This window comes from Pinus tabuliformis, chromosome 6, assembly GCF_031772625.1.
Source record: "Pinus tabuliformis cultivar Carrire ecotype Pingquan chromosome 6, CPIR1, whole genome shotgun sequence".
Taxonomy (NCBI): domain Eukaryota; kingdom Viridiplantae; phylum Streptophyta; class Pinopsida; order Pinales; family Pinaceae; genus Pinus; species Pinus tabuliformis.
This window is the reverse complement of record NC_142292.1, coordinates 1,600,899,189-1,600,915,559: the sequence shown is the minus strand read 5'-3', so window position 1 is coordinate 1,600,915,559 and position 16,371 is coordinate 1,600,899,189. Positions and strand designations below refer to the sequence as shown.

At 38.1% G+C, this 16,371-nt stretch overlaps 1 protein-coding gene across 1 annotated transcript; it reads left to right on the top strand.

The window, feature by feature from the left end:
• The first annotated feature begins 2,193 nt into the window (after positions 1-2,193).
• LOC149264972 (uncharacterized) lies at positions 2,194-6,372 on the top strand. The gene has a single exon (XM_089401376.1). The coding sequence runs from the start codon at positions 2,194-2,196 to the stop codon at positions 6,370-6,372; it is 4,179 nt and encodes a 1,392-aa protein (XP_089257502.1).
• Positions 6,373-16,371: the final 9,999 nt, after the last annotated feature.

Below are 16,371 nucleotides of genomic sequence, written 5' to 3'. Positions count from 1 at the left end.
ATTTAATAGAAACACCAGCATTTGCAATAATCTTTGACTCAAGTTGTTCAATTAACGATGTTGGCACAAGCAATTTTATTATTATTTTTGTTTTCTTATTCTTTAAGTCAGCACGGAATATTGCTTTTGACTTATTTGTTTTGTCCAAAAATGTTCGATATGTGAATAAGGCCATGCCGTGAAAAAATTTCCCAGTTATATTGTTATTGATATCTTCAATCAACAATGGAATTGACTCAATGTCCTTTTGCCTAATTATGAGCATTGAATTTCTTACATCTTTTTCGCTTAAAATAATTTCGTTATTACCCTGAAGTATGCTAGACGCTCTGCAACCCTACGGATGCACAGGTACTTGCCGCCATTTCTGAACTCTTCCTGCTCGACCCGGACAGAGCACGACAAGCCGACAGTCCTCGGCTGAAGGTTTTCTATGGCAACGCCTGCTGGAGGGGCGGGCTCTGCCCCCCCTCCTTTGAATGACTCCTCCGCCAATGTGAAAACGAATCGTATGCCGCCGACTCCTCCTGACACTAATAGCGACAAAGGGCAAGAACGACAGAAGGCCAGCGACAACGAGATCCCTGTTGATCAGACGGTGGCCACAGACTCGGAAACGGAACAGGACCAAAATGCCTCCTCGTCACAGCCAAAGGCGACCTCGACTACTTGTATCCCTAAGTCGACAGAGCGCATCAAGATAGAACTGCCTAGTCACCGAATCAATGGAGAAATACAGTACATGCAGGACCATGCACTGATAGGCAAATTCTTGGGCTTCTGGCCGACAGAAAGAGCCCTGAATGGTTGGATCGAATCCAAATGGAAACCAAAGGGACAAGTAACACTGCAACTGGGCCCAAAGGGCTTCTTCACAGCCATATTTAACTGCCTGGAGGACAAAACCAAGGTATTCGAAGGCGGCCCTTACTTTTTCAATTCATCTGGACTGTACCTCACAGAATGGAAGCCTCGATTCGACCCAAACAAGGAAGATTTCAGCTGGGCTCCGGTGTGGATCAGAATGTACGGACTCCCAGTGGAATATTGGAAAGAAGAAACGCTAGCAGACATTGGAAATAGATTGGGAACCTTCATCAAAGTTGCTGAGGAAACAAAGAAGCGCAAATACACCTCCTATGCCCGCATCTGCGTCAAAATGCACCTTGCCAAGACTCTGGCAGACTCGGTAAGTCTCCTTCACGAAGATTTTGAATGGGAACAAACTCTTGATTATGAACATATCCCTTTTCGTTGCCGTAAGTGCCATGCTCATGGGCACCTGTTTAGGGACTGCCCTCTTAATCAGCAATCCAAAGCCCATACATCAGAAACTCATACGGACTCAGAAGGCTTCACCATAATCCCCAACCGCCGTCGGCATTCCAAAAAGAATCAGGTAGCCCCTGAGATCCTTACCAGATTAGACGCTAGGAACAAGTTCTCGCCTCTTGCCAACCAAGATCCTCCCAGCGGAGAGCCTCTGGACTCTAACTCTCAGCCTTCTTCATCCCTTGCTCCCCATGCTCCTAAGCCTGTGGTTAAACCCAGCTCTGTCCAACCTTCTCAATCTACCCCTGAAGATACTCCAAAGGCTGACACCGATCCCAGCGATCCTGCTGTGGGCAAGGGGAAATCTAAAGTGGATCCCAAGCAACTGGTATCCGACATGGACATGGATGCAGCAATAGCACTAAGCTTACATAACACCACAGAGGACGAGGAACAAAATGCCCCCAGCAGTATGGAACAGGATCCGGAGAACATTATCCTTGAAGGAATAGACATCTTAAAACTTGAAACAGCCTGCAAGCAAAAGGAATACAATACTATTCCTCCCTGGCAAATAGAGCGGCTGGAAGGAGTACTAGCCAAGGTTCAACACAATAAACATCTAGGCATACAAGGAGGGAGTCCATGGGATGCAAAAAAGATTCTCAAAGAAACCAAGAAAAGAGGGCGCAAAACGGACCTGCAAAGGACCATTGCAGTAGGGGAAATGCTTATGGAATCAGGGAGATTCCCTAAGCTGACTAAGTTCTACAAACCTGCATCCCATTAACCATGAAGCTCATCTCATGGAATGTGAGAGGACTCAACAGCCCCTCAAAAATTAGGATGATCAAGAACTTGATACAGCAAGAAAAACCTTCTATAGTTTTTCTTCAAGAAACCAAAAAAAGCACAATAGCTATGGACAAGGCAAGAAACAAGATCTGGGCTGGTAGTAACCTAATGTCAGTAGGCGCTTCAGGAGCTTCGGGTGGATTAGCAATATTATGGAATCCACAGACCCTCAATCTTTACGACTTCCATGCCGCCCATTTTCTCATACAAGCTTCCTTTCATCTCATAGGAACAAATATCCACGGGCACTTGACCAATGTTTACTTTCCGCAAAGTAATCAGCACAAACTGGATCTGTTAAACACGCTTTCCAGTTTGAATGAGAACAGACAGTTCCCTCTCTGGATCAGTGGTGGCGATTTCAATATCATTCAATCGCTGGAGGAGAAAACAGGGGGAAGAACAAGATTAGAAAATGACAGCAAAGGACTCAGAGACTTTATTCAGGACAATCACTTAATGGATATTCCAACCACCAATGGGATTTTCACCTGGACCAACAAGCGCAGTGGTGTCAACCATATCGCCTCTCGGCTTGACAGGTTCCTCCTTTCAGACAATGCAATCCATTTAGGCGGAGATTTCAATGCTTCAATTTTGCCTCACGGAGGATCGGACCATTGGCCCATCATGCTTCACTGGTCTCGACCTGGAACAAGAAGCAATCGGCCATTCCGCTTCGAAGCTTTTTGGTTCACAAATGCAAAATTCAGGCAGATCGTAGAGGAGGCCTGGAAAGCCTACAGGCCTCCAGAAGGAGCCAAAATGTTTCAATTTCAACAAAAATTGAAAAATCTAAAGCAGGTTCTTAAAATTTGGAACAAAGCTCAATTTGGCAACATTCAGGAAGATCGACAAAGGTTGGAAAAACAAATGGAAGCACTTCAGCAAGATATCATTAAAGAAGGCCGCACGGAGGAGCAGTCACAACAAGAGCAAATCCTCTGGCATCGATTAGAAGAACGGAGAAAGCAAGAAGAAATACTTTGGCGGCAGAAATCCCGAATAAATTGGCTAAAAGAGGGCGAAAAGAACACAAAATTTTTTCATAGAACAGCTATACAGAGGCGCATGCACAACAACATCACTTTCATCAACAATCAGCAAGGAGAGAGAGTAGAAACCCATGAAGACATGGAAAAGGAATTAACAACTTACTTTCAAGACATCCTTAAAGAGCCGGAAGGAAACAGGGATACCGAAATCAGGGCCATCACACAGCATATTCCCAGAATCATAACTGATGAGCACAACAACAAATTACTACAGCCAACATCCCTGAAAGAAATTGAAGAAGCAATGAACCAGCTCAAGGATGGCAAAGCCCCGGGGCCGGACGGCTTCACTGCCAATTTCTACCACGAATTCTGGGAATTAATCAAAGAAGAAGTTTGGGAGCTGGTGGAAGAATCAAGAAGCATGCACTGGATTCTTCCAGCCCTCAACACTACCTTCATTGCACTCGTTCCAAAATGTGCTGAACCAAGCAAGCCTGAAAGCTTTAGACCCATTGCTCTATGCAATGTCATTTACAAGCTTATCTCTAAGGTCATCGCAAATCGACTCAAGCCTCTCCTACCCTTACTCATTTCTCCGGAACAAACAGGGTATGTCGAAGGAAGGCAGATTATGGACGGAATCATTCTATCAAATGAAGTGATTCACTCCCTCAAGATTCTCAAAAAGCCAGGTATGCTTCTCAAACTAGATTTATCCAAAGCTTTTGACAAGCTCAGTTGGAACTATATACAAAAAGTGCTTATTGCTTTTGGCTTCAGTCATACTTGGACAAGATGGGTCTATAGCTTGATCTCCTCCCCAAGCTTTTCTGTACTGTTAAATGGTTCTCCTTCTCATCCCTTTAGGCCTTCAAGGGGCATTAGACAAGGGGACCCCTTATCGCCTTTCCTCTTTGTACTCATGGCAGAAGGGCTAGGCAGATTACTGAAGGCAGCCGTCTCCACTCAAATGCTCAAAGGAATCTCTGTTCATGGCCTTCCTCCTCAAACCCACCAACAATTTGTTGACGACAATATGCTCTTTGGCCACCCATCATCGCAAGAAGCCTCGGTCTTCAAATCTCTGCTATCTATTTTCTCAAAAGCTTCAGGAACCTCCATTAACTCATCGAAATCTCAGCTATATTTCTTCAACACCCCTCTTTCCACTCAAAGGAATATCGCTAGAATTTTGCAGTTTACCATTTCTAAACTCCCGTCGACCTACCTAGGGGCCCCCCTGGCCGCTGCAGCTATCAAACATTCCTCCTGGCAGTCTCTTCTAGATAAGCTTGAATCTAAACTTTCCCTATGGACCTTCCGAGCTCTTAATATTGCCAGCAGGCTTGTCCTGATCAAATCAGTACTCCAAGCCATGCCTTTGTACCTCTTTTCACTGTTGGCTGCACCTAAATGGGTCCTTAAATCTATCCGCAATCTCCAGCGAAACTTTCTCTGGGGATCGTCTGGCCTCAACAGAAAATGGGCGCTAGTGAAATGGACAGATACCTGCAAGCCCAAATCCGATGGAGGCCTGGGACTTCGAGACCCATTACAGAGCAATGATAATATGGGGGCTCGCATGTGGTGGAATTGGATTACTAAGCCAAACGCACCATGGGCCAAACTGTGGCAGGCAAAGTATGCACCAGGCAGCCAATGGAACGATCTAATCAGAATCAACTCCACAACTCAGGGATCTCCTATATGGAACGCAGCCAAACCCCACAGCAAATTCATTCAAGAGCATAGTTTCTGGGAGATACACTCAGGCACCACCGCCAGATTTTGGGAGGATTCGTGGCAGCAGCTCCCCAAGCTTGCAACAGTTTTTCACAAGCCTCTCTGGCAAGAGCAGATGCAGCAAGCACAACTCACTCAAGTCAATCAATTTTGGCAACATTCTGAAAATACCGACTTCAGAACCTGGAAGAAGGCCAGTCTCTGGCAAAACAATTGGCAAAGCGAGACATATGAGGACATAGAGAAAGAACTATCATACAGGAAAATTCGATACTCCACTCTACAGGATCGCCTCAGATGGGGCCATAAACAAAAAGGCACATTTACTACTCAAGAAGCCCATCAGCTCAGATATAATGGAAACCAACCCAATAAGGACCCGATTTGGGAAAAGATCTGGCAACCCGGAATTTGGCCCAAAATATCCACTTTCTTATGGCTGCTCAGCAAAAGAAGAGTACTCACTTGGGACAACCTGATTAAGCGTGGATTCGTGGGACCATCAAGATGCCCGAACTGCAACATCGACTCGGAGACAATAGGACATCTCATGGAAACCTGCCCGCTCGCAAAGCAAATATGGAGGAAAGCAGAGAGCTGCAACATGAGATCAGAAGCCAGGACAGAAGACATAGCTGAAAACTTAAGGAAATGGACTCCCTCCCCCTACAAGAGTCAGCTTCTCAACCACCTGTGGAGACTCTTACCGGGATTCATATACTGGATTCTTTGGAAAGAAAGAAACCACAGAATCTTCAACAACTCTTCCCGGCCCAATGAAACCTTATGGCTAATCCTCAACAAACAGCTGCAAGAAACTCTGGCCCTCAAATCCTGGTCAGACACGGATATGCCAGAATCCCCATTAGAATGCCGGATCCTGAAGGCTTGGAACATAAACCTCTTAATGCTACAGAAAGAAGGCACCAGACCCCCTAACAGTAGCACCTCTCCTTCCAGTTGGTCCCCTCCTGATCATGCTTCCTACAAGTTAAATTTCGATGGGGCGGCCAAAGGAAATCTGGGGCTCGCAGGTTATGGAGGACTCTTCCGAAGTCACACAGGGGAAATAATTCAGATTTTCTATGGCTCATTGGTCAAAGATACTAATAATGTAGCTGAATTAGAAGGCTTATGGAGAGGTTTATGTCTGGCAGAACAGCATAACTACTTTCCTTTGGAAGTAGAAGGTGACTCCCTAATCCTTATCAATGCTGCCCAAAGACTCCAAGCAGGCACGCCGGCGGTCAAGGTGGCCACGAGTTGGAGACTATTAAGCAGGTTAGAATCCATGGAGGAGAAGCTACAAACTCCCCAAAGTATAGAATTCAAGCATGTTCGGAGAACAGCGAACAAGGTGGCTGATAGATTAGCCAATCAAGGTGCCTCCCAGTGCATTTCCTACTTTGCAGGTTCTCTGGATCACTCAAAAGATGACAAGCTCAACAATGACTGTATCTCTCTGGCGAAGAAGGATTTCAGCATCCCGGATGCGGGTGCATAAGGGACGGGGGAATGGCACGCGCCGGCACGTGGGCGGGTGGCATGCTCATGGTGCCAGGCGGTACCACGCGTTAGGCTGCATTAATCCACTTGAATGCGAAGAGGAGAAGGCATTAATGCCTGTCTACTCGGCTCGAGGGAGGCAGTTGAGCGACGGGGTGGTGAGGAAGTTTAAACAGAGAAGGATGGCACGACGGGAGGAAATTTGCGAGCCTAGTAAGGAGACCCTGCTCCGCTCAGACAGCAATGCAATTGCAGAGCTGAGGGGTATTAGCTCTTGGAGCTGTGATTGTGAGACCGTTGTGGGTTCTAGGATCTGGGTTGGTGAGACCGGTGTTAGTCTCTGGAGTGGGTGCAGATTCTTGTTGCTGGGATTGGCACACGGAGCGGATTCTTGTTGCTGGGGTTGGTTCTGTATGCCGGTTCGTGTTGTCGGGTTTGGTTCTTGGAGCTGGTTCTTGTTGACGAGGTTGGTTCTTGGAGCTGGAGTCAGGGCCTGGTGCTGGCGTTTGTTCCTGGTGCTGCAGGTCGCTCCAGCCATTGTCGAAGCTCAGAGCGCTCGAATTGTAAGAAGGATAACAATGCCGAGGGACAGGCCGAGGATGGGCAGCCGGAGGGGTGGAATTCAAGGCAGAGCTCCACCGAAAGATGACTATTATTCCCCCTCTTCCTCCACGGAGGTAACCTCGAGGCCTCAGTGGTTTCAGGACAGCAACAATGAGGAGGGGGGGCACAATGAAAGAAGCCCAATTGCTGAAGAAAGGCAGAGGGAGCTCCCCATGCTCAGGTATCGACTCCCCTGCCCACAAGTCAATTCCACATTGATTGTGTCCATTACTGTTGAACCTGGAGTCATTTCGAATATGGAGGTCGAGCCTCTGCCAGAAGGGCAGCGCTCCAGCAAAGATGACTCTCCGATTGCTTGCCTTCCGGTCGGAGCAGGAAGTGGCTGGTCGCCGCCTGAGCATGTTCCTGGACGGGGATGGTTGGAGTCTCGTCGCGCATATGGGAAGGGCCTGGAACGCCCCGCTACCAATCTTGACTCGGATGCTGGCCCTTCTGGACACGTTGCTGCTTCACTGGCCCGTCGTGCTTATGGGATGGACCTGGAACGCCCCGCCACCAATCTAGACCCGGATGCTGGCCCTTCTGGACACGCTACTGTTGCACTGGCGGGTATGAGCAAGCCAGCCCAAAAGGGTAGCCCAGATAAGGTCATCCAGCTTTCAGATTCAGAGAATTCGCTCCATTTCGGGCACCGAACTGCGGAGGCGCTCCAGACTACTAATGAAGACTGAACTCGCCCTGGTAATCTCTGTTGTTGTTGGAATTTTGATGTGTAAAATGGCTAAGTGGCAGCCTTATTTCTGTCAATGTGTCGGCTATATTGTTCAAGTTTCACCTGTAATTGTCCAAATGTCAGTCATCATTGTCCAGTTGTTTGTGTGTCTATGTCCGGGTCATACTACGGCCCTGGTGTCTTGGTGTCCATCTATGTTCAGTTCTTCTATGTTATGTAACAATGTCGGCAGTGGATCAGCAACATTCCCAATTTTGAATCTCTTCAATTTTGGAGCTGTCAAGTAGGCAAGGCCAGGGCTGACAAGCAAATCCTCTTAGCCTTGCCTTTGTACTCTATTTTGTATATTTGTTTTGTATGATAATAGAATTAGTCAAATTCAGAAAAAAAAAAAAAAAAATAATAATAATAATAATAATAATAATAATAATAATAATAATAATTATGAGCATTGAATTCTAATATTTTTGTTTTGTTTTTTTAAAGAAAAACGAGAGCAAAGAATAGAGAAATTAAGACAGGTAAAGAAAGGAGGTAAAAAGGAAAAATATGATACAGAGTTAATTGAATGTGCACAAAAGTAACAATTTGTGTTTATTTCTTCTCTAGTTTTTGTTGATTTTGTTTTGTTTATTTCCATATTTTTTTATGTGATATTTCTCTTTGTTATCTCCACACTGTCATCTATGTCTACTATGACATCATTCGAATTTGATAACTTTTGTTTGTTCACAAATATTACACTCGAATCATCGCTTAAAAGAACATTATAATTGAAACTAAGTAAGAATTTTCTAATGAAAATAGAATAAGATAAAGAAAACTCATTAGTAATATACAAAAATTCTAGATAGATTTTAGTTTTAGCAAATATGAAAGTTTTATACAAATGTTCAAAGTAATTTTTTCCTTGTAATTGTTGTCCTCAATCTAAATCTCTAAGTGTCATATGTTTCTTGGAAATTAAAAAAAAATGCTTTTAGTTATAGTACATTAAAAAATATAGCCCAAAAGCAATACGAGCACCAAAAAAAACAACAACAACAGTGGTGTTGTGTAATGCACATATAACCAAAGTACAATAAATAAAACAAAAACATGTCTCTTAGAAGACTTATGATTGTCCTTAATGGTATCTATTATGTTTGTATTCATTTTCACTATTATGATGATATGAGTTAGATTAAATATATAGATATAAGAAAAATAAAAGTTTCTAATTCCATAGCACGAAAGTACTTCGAAAATAAGAACTATATGACATTAACGTATTTTGTCCAAACATTTTACTATTATCACATCATATAGTATTTAGACTTTGTACATCATTGCCAGAGGATTCTACTGTATATTGTATAAACATTAATAGTACTTACAAATAGAACTAGTAATGCATTGTTAACCTAGTCTCTAATGCTACACATTTTGCAGTTTCATTCTAAATGATAATCACTTATGGTCTACAATTCCTAGAACAATATCGTGCAGTTGAGACGAAATTTTTTTTTGTAACCATATCCTCTAAAAACTAGCTTTACATGCATTTGTAACGTGTATGCCAAAAATATTGTATGATGAACACCTGGTGAATTCTTCTACGGTCATTACAATTAAAATTAGTAAGTAGTGTTGTGGCGTTAGCATTAAGACAGTTGGTCTGATAGATAGCAGAAATTGTAATAATAATAATAATAATAATAGAGAAAAAAATGTTGGACTACAAATATTTAAGTTTAATGCTTTCCTTTAAAAAATAAAGAAAGGAATCAACACTACGTGTTCCTATATGAATTTACATAGTTTTTTTTATCTTTTTTCCTTGTTAAGAAAGCAGATCAATTTAGAATAACTTCTATACTCAATTGGGAAGAGTCTCAATGCTTTTTCGAACTTTTGAACATTAAACATTTCTCTATAAAAGTAAATCATTAGTGCTTTTCCTTTGCGATTAACGCAAGCATGTATTTGGTGAATCGACATACATAGCTCATGTTCCTATATGAATTTACATAGTTGTTTTGATTTTTTTTCCCTGTTAAGAATGCAAATCAGTTTAGAATAGCTTCTATACTCAATTGGTAAGAGTGTCAGTGCATTTTAGAACTTTTGAACATCAAACATTTCTCTGTAAAAGTAAATCATTAGTGATTTTACTTTGCAATTAACGCAAGCATGTATTTTGTGAATCGACATACATACCTCATCTTCCACATAGTCAAAACTCTGCACAATGAAAAACAATAATAATAAGTTAACATTAATAGTTTAATTTCCCTACTGAATAAAGTTTCATATATAAAAGCTCAGGACAGTAAATCATTTTTCAGCACACACCCTATTTTCTCGCACATAAATCATTTTTCATAATTTTTTTTATCGTGAATAGAAAATAAATATACTTCTAATATAACAAAAATGCATTTTTGCTACATTTCACAGTAAATCTCTTGCACAAATCCACAGTAAAAACCTTCTCCTTTCAATCAGTCGTGTTATTAATTGATAAATATGTTGGAATTAAAGGCTTTTATTCCTAATATTTTAGTAATCGATCAACGTATATGATATTATTGGTACTATTTTAAGTGTAAATAATGCTCATCTTCATATTCCCCAATACCTTTTCATATTTCCAAATATGTTTCAAATTACGCATATGTGTGGAAGTGCAGAAGAAGTCTATTATGCGGAGGAAGCTTACAATGTGTGGATCATCGCACTTAGCACAAAAAGTTGTTTTGTTAATTATTTAGTATTAGATAATGCATATTTTCTCAACAACATTGCCTATGCTTAAATTATTGATAATATTTTAATTGTAAATAATGCATATTATTTCTATTTAATTGATTATATATTTTAGTATTAAAAATGCATCATTTATGTTTATATTATTAATAATATTTTAATTGTAAATAATGTGTATGTTCATATTTATGAATATGTTTCAAATTAGGCATATGTATGGAAGCTTACAATGTGTGGATCATCACACTAAGCACAAAAATTTGTTTTTGTTAATTATTTAGTATTAGATAATGCATATTTGGTCAACGACATTGCCTATGCTTAAATTATTGATAATATTTTAGTTGTAAATAATGCATATTATTTCTATTTAATTGATTATATATTCTAGTATTAAAAATGCATCATTTATGTTTATATTATTAATAATATTTTAATTGTAAATAATGTATATGTTCATACTTATGAATATGTTTCAAATTAGGCATATGTATGGAAGTGTGGAGAAAGTGCATTGTGCACAGGAAACATTCTACATGTGAATCAACGCACTTGCTACTAAAAGTGTTTATTGCTAATATTTTAGTATTAAACAATGCATATTTCTTGTTCATAATAACACCGAAGCAAGCATTGGGCTTATACAGTTGTTGCCAATATTTTAGTCATAAATAATGTGTATCTCCCTTCCTGTATATCTAATTAAATGGGGTGTACATTTTGCCCACATTTTTGTCTCAGCCCATGGTTGCTCCACAAAATGACGTCTTCACAACTTTCTTCGTACAGGCTATCTCTAGACAGACTTCCTCCATAAGCGCTCCGAGCTAAAATCCAATAGTGCGAGTAGCTATGATATGTCCTATCCTTTTATTCACATAGGTTAAAATGTGAGTTCTCTTATTGTAAGCATTAAGATTGTTTTACAGTTGACTTGATTATGCTTATAAATTCATTTGATCCATTTCTTTCGCCAAATGCATAGTCTATTAATATTATAACAAAATAATATAGTTAATATAGTTAATATGTATTAATAGCTAATCATTACAAGCATTAGGATTGTACATCCATTTATTCTCTTCGTTGTAATTATACAATAGACAAAAATGAGATATCTGGAATATTATAAAAATTGACTCATTGTACGGAAGATTGATGTGTGGGGGTCGACACAACAAGTTGTGCACAATGAAATTTCGCACAATGGTAATGTGAATGCCAAGGAATATGTTGTGTATAGGCCATTAATTGGAAGTAAGTTTGGAAATATCAAGTTGAAGTCAAGTTCCTATATATTTAAATATTTCAAGCTTCGAGAACTACGAAAACAATGATTTTAACGATATTATTGGTAATGTTTTATTTATAAATAATTCTTTTGTCCTTACTCTGCACAACGATGTCTGTAGAGCTTCTTCCGCACATGCTATATCTAGACACACTTCCTCAATTCGTACTCCACACAGCAAAAGCTTCACACAACAAAACATAATAATATTCCCCATTCTCCTGCACATACCCTGTCTTCGGTAAACATTTATATGATATATGATATACAATTTGAGAATTTGCAAAAGTATATCTACACACAAAATATTAAGTGGAGATTTGTTCGAGAAATTGACAAATGCACCCCATGTTTCATGCAGTCAAAGCTCCACACAATGAAACATAAAATCTATACATAGGAAAATATCTACACAATGAAATCTCCTACAACATCCATAAACATTCATTTTCAAAACTAATGCTCATAGCACTAACACATTGTTAGAGCACTCGCAAAACCCCTTGGTCCCCCGCACATACCCCATTTTCCATATTTTTTATTGTCAATAGAAAACACATATACTTCCAATACAATACAAATGCATAAGTACTACATTTCACAACAAATCCATTGTACGCAAAAATCTCACATATTAACATTAATAGTTTAACAATATCCTATGCACCCTTCCACATAATGGAAATTAACAATGTTAATCATTATGTTCTCATGCACATACCCGGTTTTTCACAAATATTTATAGCTTTAAAATAAAATCTCTATGCAAATACTCTTCCGCATATACTACGTACTCAGCACAGTAAAATCTCTACATAATGAAAGATAATAATATTCCATGTTCTCCCACATAAATTGAGTTCCCCGCAAACATTCATACAATATACGATATTGTAATTTGTAAAGGTATCTATGCACAATGCAGTTACTTTTGTATACAATAACACCCTTCAATCAATAATTGACAATTGAAACTATTAATTTGAATTAATAGACATGTCCTAACTACATACTTGCTTTATTAATTACTTAGTAGGAAGGTATGTATTGCTACATTTCTACTTCCATACATCAACCCTTGTCAAATGCTCCACATATTGTCTGTTCACATAGAGATAATTATGGTAAAGGTACTTAACTTGTGTTTTTTAATTCTAAACTGAGTAATTACATTCACACTATTAACAAGGTTCCATTAGAAACCAAATTCAATATGTTCAAAAAAATTGGTTATCACTTCGCAATGTTATTTAACTTAATGTGTATTCTCAAGATTAATACAAAATGTAAAGTTGTGAAGCTTTCATTATGATTTTGAAAGCTTTAACATATTAATATTAATGTATAAATTGTTACTAGTTGAGTTAATCAATAGAACAGGAAGGTCTATTCAAATTCGAAACTGCAACATGTCTAATGTTCATTCTCATTGACAGTCTAACGTTCATATTTATTCGCTAATAGTCTAATTTCAATACGATTCTAAAGTGGGTTGCATAAATACAGTGCAATTTTTTATTATACAAAGTATTCTTATGGATTTTCTTATCTCTGCATAAGCACAAATGTGAGTGAATACCTTTTGCAAACCGACTACAATTTCCACACTTCAGCAAAATCAATTTCATTTGCACAAAAAAACTTTGTTAATTAACTGATTAAATATTGTGCTCTTTGCACAGCCAAATCCTTGTTTATAGTTATCTTTGTGTAAATAGGAATATGTGTGTAATTGTGGATTAAGTCCATTTTGTGGAGGAAGCTTTGAAGTTTTCATCATCTAGATCTCTAAACTCTGCACAGTGAAATATTCTCGTATAAGGACAGTTGTTTGTAGAAAGCTCTGCCCCTAATTAATTCATTAAAGGTTACATATTGTAGCACAAGACAATCAAAATTGGAAATGCGTAAAATTTATATATCATTTTCATTTTGAAATACAACAACAAAATTCCATTATGTACAATATACAAATACAAAGAAAATGTAATAAAAACACTTCCTAGAATACTGTGCTTCGGACAAATTTAAATATATGATGACAATGGACATTATTTATGTTTCATAGAAAAATGAATTATTCTCATGTTTCATGTTATTGACATATATGTATCAATGGCATAATACACATTCTCAAAGCATAGCTCTGTAACATTAAGCAAAACAATTACAGTTACTAGAACAACATCAAGTTTCAAATTTCAATCATCATAGCTATGACTGAAATAAATAAAAAGAATAAAAATGCATAGAAGAGATGCTACGCATTAAGAACGTTGATTCTCAATGTGAATCACTTGTATCAGTAACAAAAATGATCAATGGATCATTCAGTATGTTATTATGGCATCTTCTGTTTAAGTACCCACTTCTGCATCCACCAAAAGTAAATGCATGAACCATAATATGCAAAAAGAGAACTGGAAAATATTGCAAGGAATTGCATTCAGCAAGTAGACTATGTGTCATTAGTGAAATTAACAAATCACGATGATTGAATACTAGTAAACAAAAAACAAATATGCAAAGATTTAAAGACATTTACAATTTGTGAAATCATTTAGGTTAATTGTTTGATTATTAGTTGTCTTCTGAATGTATGGCCTCTTGAACCAATGTATTCAACTTAGCTTGAATGAATTATTTCATTGGTCCCATTGTAATCTCTAGCCTCACATGTTAATTGAATAATTGTTTTTCGATCTCCATCACCTCCTCTTATAGCTAAGCAGTTAACACATATTTCCTGTCATTAATACTAACAAAGCCAGCTATCCATTTGTCAATTTATTCTAGAGTAAAATTAGTCATAGCATCAAATTGTTCTTCCATTGTCTATTTTCTCTTGTCTAATTCAAATTTTAATGTATCTTTTATAATCAATTCATAATTTCCTACAATGCATGGATAGTCTAGATCTCGAACAATTTGCATGGCATTTAGAAACACATCACTTCTCCTATTGTCTATGCACTTACATTCAGAAATAATGTTTTTGATGCAGGTGCATTAGGCCAAGAACATAAAAATGTTAAGTTATTAAAGTCAGACCAAGAGCCTATCAATGTGATGGATTGATCACATGTCAAGGCTAGAACATTTAAAGTTTATTTGTGAAAAGTTTTTGATATTTAGTTAAGATTAGTTAGGAATATCTAGTTAAAAGAAATGATTTTAGAGATAGTAGGTAGTTAGGTCTAAGGGAAATTAGTTCACATACATGAACTCATTTCTTGGACAGTTGTTTTTAGTTTTTGGAGTAGAGGAGGAACATTTTTGGTTGTTGGACATTTTGGTGTGAGATTGAAGTTAATTGAACAACATTTCTTAGACTAGTGGCTTTTTGTATCAGAAAATCGAATTCGTAAGTGTGTGTAAGACAATTATTTTCATATGTGTTTGTGAGGCTTGTGAACCATAATATAAATATCTGGAGATTGAAATTCATTTGGTCTTTAAATTGTTGTGTGGAATGAGGAATTTCTGCACTATTTTTTCTCTGTTATTTACATTTAAATGAGAACCTAGAGAATCATATTTCAGTTAATCTTCTAATCCAATACTTTTGCATCAAATATTGTGTATTGGAAAGAGTCATTTTACATTACAGATTCGAGAATATCGAGGACAGTGTATCAAGCCAATAGAAGAAAGAAAATTCGTAAAGGAAAATCGTCATCAAATTTGCAAGTCAATTTCTGATCAAAGGAAGACGAAATTCAAAATTATGGAAGTTGGGTTTTGTGCAAAACAGGGTCTATTTAGTGACTCGTGAGCTATTTTCCAAAAATATCCTTGGTTGGGGAGTTACAAAGGGATATTTAAACTGTGTTTTTACATACTACATGGGTGGAAAAAAATGATTTGTTGTTCCTCCTGTAACAACACTGTAGTTTTCTATGAGAGAAATGATTTGTTGTTCCTCCTGTAACAACAATGTAGTTTGTTGTGAGAGCAATGATTTATTGTTCCTCCTGTAACATCATTGTAGCTTGCTGTGAGAGCAATAATCTGATGTTCCTCCTGTAACCACACTGTAGTTTGTTGTGAGAGAAATGATTTGTTGTTCCTCCTGTAACAACATTGTAGTTTGTTGAGAGAGGAATGATTGTTGTTCCTCCTGTAATAGCACTGTAAAGTTGTTGAGATAGCAGCCATCAATTTTTGGGCCATAAGTTTTCTAGTATATTGATTCTTCTGGACCATTTAGCTTTGATTTGCCTCATTCAATTAGCATTTTGAAGTTCTCTATTTTTCTTGTCCAGATTAGATAGCGATTCAAGCCTTTGACTAAAGAAAATAAGTCATTGTTAATGAAATGCTTGTCTTTGGTAACATTACTTCTCAACAAATCAAAAAAACAATTGATTTCCTGTGCTAACCGTACCAGAACAGAAATCGTCTACCATGCATGTTCAATGATTTCTAATCTATGGCATATATTATCGACTATACGACATTTGACTGCATTAACTAGTTACAAATCTCTAATAGATCCATGAGATGTGTTAGAAGTAGGAATTGCATATTGTTGAGTTTGTATAGCAATTGGAGTCATTAACAAAGGACCTAGATTTAAAGAATTTTCCAGTATCTCTATTGTTTCTTTCAGTACCAAATTATCTGTGTTTCATTGCTCAATAGACACTACAAGTGAGTTC